Consider the following 8,217-nt stretch of genomic DNA (forward strand, 5'->3'; position numbering starts at 1 on the left):
CTCCTGCTCTCGCCGCCAGCCACCTCGGGCTGCCTGCTCCTGCTCTCACCACCAGCCGCCTCGGGCTGCCTGTTCCTGCTGTCGCCGCCGGCGCTGGGGACATGCTGCCTTGTGAGTACATCAGAAGAAATAAAAAGGCAGAAATAATAAACAGGGAAATAAAACTAGAGTGAATAAAAAATACAAGAGTTCAAAAGGCAAATTCAAAACAGTGAAACTGACACTATCAGTTATGAATTTAACATAGGCTAATTACTATAAGAAACTAAACAGTAGTTTCAAACACAGACACTTTAATCAGACTTCCTGACCTTGGAGTGCCCCACACTGTCACCAACCCACCTTCCCCTCCCTGCTAGCTAGGTTGGATACTTTGGGTCTTGAGGAAATAGGCTCATCACTGGGGATAAACGCAATTTTGAAATACACCTGGTTGTTTCCATTTGCTGTAGCCAGTGCTTCACTGAAGACTTCAGACAGTGTTCAGTCTGGTTTGAGAACTTGGGTTTTTTTTTGTGGTGGTTTTGTGAGCCAGTTTTCACCTCAGTATGTGTCTGAGGCCTTGTCAGTCATGTTGGTGGTTTTCGGAGGTCATTAGTCATTAGATCTGCTGGGCGTGGTTGGTTGCCGTTGGTTCCCCTGGTACGGAACATCCATGTGTTGGTAGGTTTCAGGGAGATAGCTGTGCAGATAGTTCTCAGGAGAGTAGCTGTCTGGGATCCCTCTTCTGTTGGTAGCTGCAGGGATGGCTCTCTCTCTCCCCCTCACCCAGATCAGGGCCAGCAATTATACAGACTGTGCTCTCTGTTGTGTTTCTGTTGTCCTGTTTGTGGTGAATTGGCTTCCTGATAGTTTAGAGTAGGCGTAAATACGTTTCGATGAAGTAGAATGCCAGTATTTCTGCAAATGAGTATTAATTGGAGTTGAATGCCTTGGTACCTCTGAAGAGTCCAAGATGTCTGAAGTTGTCTTAGGTCTGGTTCATTGTTCCTTTAGGGCTACGGCGCGAATAGGATTTCTAACTGAACCATGGTCCCAGACAGCTATCCCTGTGATTGCGTATTCCAGAACACAGCCCAACTGCCTTTCTTTTTGTTCCGGTAAAAATCCCGGGATTTTGGTCCAGTATTCTAAATGACAGGGATTTTTGCTCCCTTCTACAAGACCATAATTTCATAAATGATGTACAAGGGCCTTTTCTAGCTCCAGGTCCACTTTCTGACAGCTATGACCTGAAGGAAAAGCCACTACTGCTTCCCCACCCAGGCCTAATTCAAACTTGCACTCAGACCCCTATTAATATGATCAGAGTTTGCTTTGCATATTTAAAGAAAGACTTCAGGCGTTTCATTGAATGTCTGGCCTCCTATAATTTCGAGGCCAAATTATGATCTGGAGCTATTTTTCATGCTCCTTGTAATTCCCTCCCAACCTGATTTGGCAAGAGGTGAGAATTTCAATTTATGCACTATCTCTGTAGAACAATATGTAAATATAAATTTTCATACCTTTAAAAAACTTTTCCCGTTTTTGTCTTTATAGGCAGGTCTGCGTACATTACATGACATTGGCCCTGAGATTCGTCGTGCAATATCTGGGGACCTGACAGCAGAAGAAGAACTGGAAAAAGCGATGAAAGAGGCTGCTTCAGCTGCATCTGAAGATGACATTTTCAGGGTAGGTTCTACATAAGATAATTATTAAAGACTGCAGAGTGATTTAAATTTTCCCCTCAAATCCTTTAATGGTAAATACCATTATGGTCAATATTTTGTACAGTTGTAGCATTGAAACAGAGAAAATAGGAACAATTGGCCCTTCAAGCCTGTTGCACCATTCAATATCATCATGGCTGATCATCCAACTCAACACCGTGTTTAAAGTTTTTGAGGAGATTTATAGCTTAGGTTATAGATGAGGTTGTAGACTCGCTCGCCAAGCCAGTGTGTTTGGTTGCAGACATTTCGTCACCCTACTAGATAACATAGTCAGTGTGCCTCCGGTGAAGCGTTGGTGTTCTGTCCCGCTTGTTATTCATAAGCCTCGGTTTGCTGCGCTGGTTGGCATTACTACAGCGGATTGTGTTTTTTGGGTATCCATTCCATTTAAAAGCTCCATATAAATGCTCCTGTTCTACTTTGCGCAATTCCAGGTTGTTGTAGTGGCAATACACAAGACCACTCAGACCTCTAGATATCAGGGTAGCCCACAAACCAACAACCATCCTGCAACAGCTACTGACAAACATAAAAGACCCCATACCCACAACCAATAAAACTAATGTAATATACAAAATACCATGCAAGGACTGTGAAAAACATTACATAGGCCAAACTGGAAGAAAACTGGCAATAAGGATACACAAACACCAACTAGCCACCAAGAGACATGACCAATTCTCACTGGTCTCAATACACACAGACAAAGAAGGACACAAAGTTGACTGGGCCAACACATCCATAATAGCACAAGCCAAACAGAGACATGCCAGGGAATTCCTGGAGGCCTGGCATTCCAACTGGAACTCCATCAACAAACACATTGAACTGGACCCAATATACAAACCACTGAAGAACAGAACTGGAAGTAATGCCAATCACCCCAGCAAACTGAGGCATATAAACAACAAGCAGGATCGAGTACCAGCGCTTCACCAGAGGCACACTAACGATATGACTTAGCAGGGTGACGAAACGTCTGCAATTGAACACAACGGCTCGGCGAGCAAGTCTACAACCTCAATATCTTGTTCCACTTTCTCCAAATATCTTTTGATCCCTTTAGCCCTATGAATTATATCTAACTCCTTTTTAAAAACATTCAATGTTTAGGCCTCAATCATTTTCTGTGACAGAGAATTCCATAGGCTCACCACTCTCTGGATGAAGAAATCTTTCCTCATCTCAGTTCTCAATGGCCTATCTAATATCCTTAACCTTATCCTTATCCTTATCCTTATCCTTAGTGACTAGTGTATAAGGACAACTAGGTTTGTTTCACCTTCCTCTTTTCCAATCTATCACCATGCAGTTAATAATCTGCCTTCCTGCTTTTGCTACCAAAATCACATTTATCCACGTTATACTTCATCTGCCATTCATTTCATTTGCCAACTCACTCCACTTGGCCAAATCACACTGAAATATCTCTGCGTCCTGCTCACAGTTCACCCTCCCACCCAGCTTTGTGTTGTCTGCAAACTTGGAGATATTACAACAAAAATGAAGTTGCTGGAAAAGCTCAGCAGGTCTGGTAGCATCTGTGAAGGGGAAAACAGAGTTAATGTTTCGGGTCCGGTGACCCTTCCTCAGAAGGTTCACCGGACCCGAAACATTAACTCTGTTTTCTCCTTCACAGGTGCTGCCAGACCTGCTGAGCTTTTCCAGCAACTTTGTTTTTGTTCCTGATTTACAGGATCCGCAGTTCTTTTGGTTTTTATTGGAGATATTACATTTAGTTTCCTCATCTAAATCATTAATATATACAGTGAATAGCTGAGGTCCAGCACTGATCCCTATGGGATGTCGCTAGTTACTGTCTACCATACAGAAAAAACCAATTTATTCCTATTCTTTGTTTCCTGTCTGCCAACCAGTTCACTATCCATGTCAGTACACTACCCTCAGTCCCATGCGTTTTAATTTTACATGCTAATCTTTTACGTGGATCGTTATGGAAAGCCTTCTGAAAGTTCAAGTAAACTACATTCACTGGTTCCCTCAAATCAAGTCTACTAATTACATCCTCGAAAAATTTTGGTAGATTTCTCAAGCACAATTTCTATTTTATAAATCCATGGTGACTCTATCTGATCCTGCTGCTGTTTTCCAAGTGCTGTGTTATTAATTTTTTTATAATGGAATCTAGCATCTTCCCCACTATCAATATCAGGCTAACTGGTCTAAAATTACTTTTTCTCTCTCTCTTTTCTTTTTTTTCCCATGTTTTTCTTGCACTAATACTTGATATTATAAAATTGTTTTCATAACATTGAGCACTTTTATCAGTAGGAATACGCAAAGCACCCAACTATGAAAAGAAGTGGGAAATGCAGCCCCCATTATGTTACTTCGAATAAGTACAACTGTTCGCTCTCCCTATTTTCCTCTCTATTCTTGCTAAACATTTCATACCTTCAAAGTTCTGTTTATGGTCCTGGTTTGTCTATAGCCTTAGCCCAGATAACAGGAATACAACATAACAACCTGGAATCACATTATGGCTGCAAAATTACTTTCTTATTAATGTCTAATTAATGAAACCTCTATCACTATTGGTTCTCTTGATTTTCCTCCTTCAGCCCACCCTCCCCATATAACTGATCCTTCCACACAGCTGTAGACTTAGCTCTGGACAAACTTACCGGAGGAACCATCAACTTAACCAGTAGAACTGAATACTAGTTAGAGAGTGGAATGCAGTCAGAATTCTGTGCACCATCTGGCTGGTCCTCCTTGTCTGTCTTCAGCCACTGATTCACTGCCAAGTTGAAGGGTGAAATGCACTATCTACATAGCTTTCAACCTCGTGAGATGCATTGCAGACCTTGAGTTCTTCCCACTGACAATACTTCCTGCGTGTGTTTTTTCAGGACACAAGAATAGTCTTAGATTTCCCACATAGTTCAAGATGAAGCACTGGACAGGACTGAAATGCCCTTCTATGCATATTCTTACATAGCCATTTAAAACTTATGGGAAATGAACCATACTTACATAAATAAATCATACTGATAAAATAACTTAAGTTGTTACCTGTTGTTAATTAAAACAAAGTTAAATCTAGGATGTATAATGTTTGCTGTTGGACTAAATAAATAACCTAGAGTTTTGCAACACTTAATACTTGTATGTGTGGCTTGAAGCATTTTTGTGGAAAGAACAGACTTCATGGGTTGAATGTGCTGTTCCAAATCTATTTTTTTGCATTTCTTCTTCTTGAGCATCTTGTTATTATTTATTTCCATGGCTGATGGTGTGGGAGGGAATCTGCTTTCAGACCAGTTTGAGAGTTGCCTTATCATTAGCTGCTTGAGGATGTGTAGGATTACTCAGTTTACTCATCCTCTGTACTCTTATGAACTTGACAAAACTGTGCTGTGAATCTCCTTTGTGCTATAGCAAATGTTGAGACTTCATATTCTGGGGACTCAGAAAAGCAAGCTAAAATCTTTCCACTATATGGCACATCTCATTTCTCCAATTTGGACAGCTCATTTAACATTCTTACGGTGAAAGGTCTGGATTAATTGTTAGAGGATGCATGTGTTCAGTATAATATTGAAAGTTTGAATATGACTGAGAATGATTTCTTCCAACAGAGGGCTGGTGGTTTATTTGGTAACCATGTTGGCTATTATCCAAGTGATTGTAGAGGCTCCTTTCCACAAACTTTCACCACACAGCGTCCTTTGCACCTCAATAAATCAGGAACCTCTCAAGCTGAAATAGAATCACCATCCCATGAGAAACTGGTTGATTCAACGTTCACTCCAAGCAGCTATTCCTCCTCTGGGTCAAACGCCAATATCAACAATGCCAATAATACTGCAATATCCAGATTCCCAATTCCAGTCAACTACCAAAGCACCGTCAGCACAGTGGATGGTCATAACAATTCTTTGACTTCAGCGCTTATATTGCAAGGCACAACATGGAGGATCAATCCGAAAAGGTAAGATTGTAATATTACAAGATATTTTTCTACTAAAGCAATTCTTTGCCATTTCAATTTAAAGTGTGTTATCATGTAAGCATCTTTTATATGATGGTAAAAAGGCTTTCTTTGTCTGTCTTGAGCCCATTATAATAAGCAGTGTGTGGTGTGTGTGTATAGTATGAGCCGGACTAGAATAAACAATGTGCATGGTGTATGCGCACTGCAACATTTGATGTGCTTATGACGTGAGCTGTACAAATACAGGCAGTATAAATTTTGCATGACCCCAAAACAAAAGAGACTGAATGCACTAGATAATTATGGTGAGTCAAAATTTAAGACTTTCAATAAACAGCACTGTAGATCCACAGCCTCGCTAAATTTGTAAGGTGTGTGTGAGAGTGTCTGTCTCAAAACACTTGCTTAGGGTAAGAACCAGCATATGGAGTCTTCTAAAGTGGAAATATTTTTGCACCACAGCTACCACATTGTTCTGACTGACCAGGAAACAGATCCTGCTCTTGCCTCCTCCCACACTTATTCGTAATTTTCCAACAGTTGTTATATGTACTTAAGAATATATCAAATTGATTAATTTTTCTTCTCTGTTTTCATGCTTTCTTGTGGAACAGGACACAGTATTATGAAACATTGATACGGTATGTACCCTTCTGAGTATTCCTTCACTTTAACAATAGCAGTTTTAACCTTTGTAATGTTCTTTTAATAAATGCACTTATTATTATGTAGGCTCAACTTATTTTAGAATTTCTTCAGATTCCTCTTCTTTGGTACAACATAATTGACATGGAGAACAGAAATGTCATTTAGGTCATCCATGGAGATAGCGATACCAAATTGGTAACATCATATAATGTTACTAACTGTTTGACTTCAAAAGTTCAAAATTTAACTGTGAAGAAAACTTTTTTTTTATTTTATAGTCCAATTTTATACTGCCTTGATGTCACAAGTCTTACAATCATTCCCCTATAATCAGGATAATTTCTTTTTGTTTAGCTGCTTAGTTAAATATTGTTCAGGTTAATCTAGTACAGTACTAGTTTCTTTCATTTGAATTCTTCCTGGAACTATCAGCACTAATTTTAAAAACTTGGAAATCTGAAACAAAAGCAGAAAGTGGTGGAAGTACTTAAAACATGTTCTGAAGGTGGGACCTATTCAAACTGTCCTTTCTCTCTTCTGTATTTCCAACATTATCTATTTCTCTCTTTACAAATATGAGCAACAATTTTGTATCATTAAGGATCAATATAATATAGTCAACTATTACATGATATTTAGTCACTTACCAAGGATGTGCATATGATTGCTTCATTTCTCTGGTTTACATCAGATATAATGACCTTGTTACACTCTTGTATTTTTAGTTCAGACTCTGAAGATAGCAGTTTGCCAATTATTCAGCGAGAGGAAGCATATTCCGATGAAATTTATGATGAGAACTTCAATGAAGATCCTCATTGCTGTAGGGAGGACAGCATACTTTCTTCACAACTGTGAGTACTTCTTTCTAGTTTGAGATGGTATCAAATTGAAAGAAAGACAAAAATGCTGCAAAGAATAGTAGCAAGCCAGATATTTCGGAAAATTGTCAAAACTAGCAAAGATTGACTAAAAGACAATAAAGAGGGAAAAAGTAGAATGAGAGTAAGCTTGCAAGAAATATATCAGTAGACAGCTATAGCCCCTTGCAACTATGTAAAAAGGAAGGAGTATAGCTAAAGTAAATTTGGTCCCTTGGAAGTTGAGACTGGAGGATAAGCAATGGGAAACAAGCGAGAGACTTCGGCAAGTACTTCGTATTCGTCTTCACTGAAGAAAATGCAAAGATTACTCCAAGTATGGCAGAAAATCAAAGGTCAGTAAGAAGGGAGGGATTTAAAGATAATTACTATCACTTAAAAGAAAGGAAAATTAATGTGACTAATGGCTCTAAAGTCCCCAAGGCCTGTAATTTAGGGTTTTAAAAGGGTCTTGGATGCATTAGTTATAATATTCCAAAATTCCCTGGATTAATAGATTGGAAACTACAAAAATTACACTTCTATTCAAGAGTGATACAGAAAGCAGAAGGGCATAGGACAGTTAAATTAACAGCTGTTGTTAGGAAAATGCGAGAATCCATTAAGGGAATGCTAGCAGAAAATTTTAAAAATTATAATAAAGTCAAACAGGGTCACCGTGGTTTTAAAAATCTTGTTTGACAAATTCATTAAAGTTCTCTCGGATGGAATAAGCTGGGTGGATAACAGCAAACTAGTGTATTTGGATTTCCAAAAGGCATTTGATCAGATGCTGCATAAAAGGTTATTATATAACACAACAGCTCAAAGTGTTGGACATAATACATTAGCACAGGTAAAGGATTGGTAAACCAAAAGAAAGCAGTCTGTATGAATGGTCAGAGATAGCAGGAACTGCAGATGCTAGAGAATCTGAGATAACCAAGTGTAGAGCTGGATGAACACAGCAGGCCAAGCAGCATCAGAGGAGCAGGAAGGCTGACGTTTCGGGCCTAGACCCTCTTCAGAAAAG

At 39.3% G+C, this 8,217-nt stretch overlaps 1 protein-coding gene across 1 annotated transcript in view; it reads left to right on the forward strand.

Moving 5' to 3' along the window:
• The window catches only part of LOC109920177 (voltage-dependent L-type calcium channel subunit alpha-1C-like), a 656,132-nt gene that overhangs the window by 591,124 nt on the left and 56,791 nt on the right, over positions 1-8,217 (forward strand). Inside the window, exons 42-45 of the mRNA XM_048607862.1 lie at positions 1,543-1,677; positions 5,321-5,673; positions 6,291-6,317; positions 7,050-7,178. Coding sequence (XP_048463819.1) covers positions 1,543-1,677; positions 5,321-5,673; positions 6,291-6,317; positions 7,050-7,178 — 644 coding nt within the window. The remainder of the gene's footprint in view (positions 1-1,542; positions 1,678-5,320; positions 5,674-6,290; positions 6,318-7,049; positions 7,179-8,217) is intronic.

Source organism: Rhincodon typus, chromosome 18 (assembly GCF_021869965.1).
Source record: "Rhincodon typus isolate 14 chromosome 18, sRhiTyp1.1, whole genome shotgun sequence".
Classification (NCBI taxonomy): Eukaryota; Metazoa; Chordata; class Chondrichthyes; order Orectolobiformes; family Rhincodontidae; genus Rhincodon; species Rhincodon typus.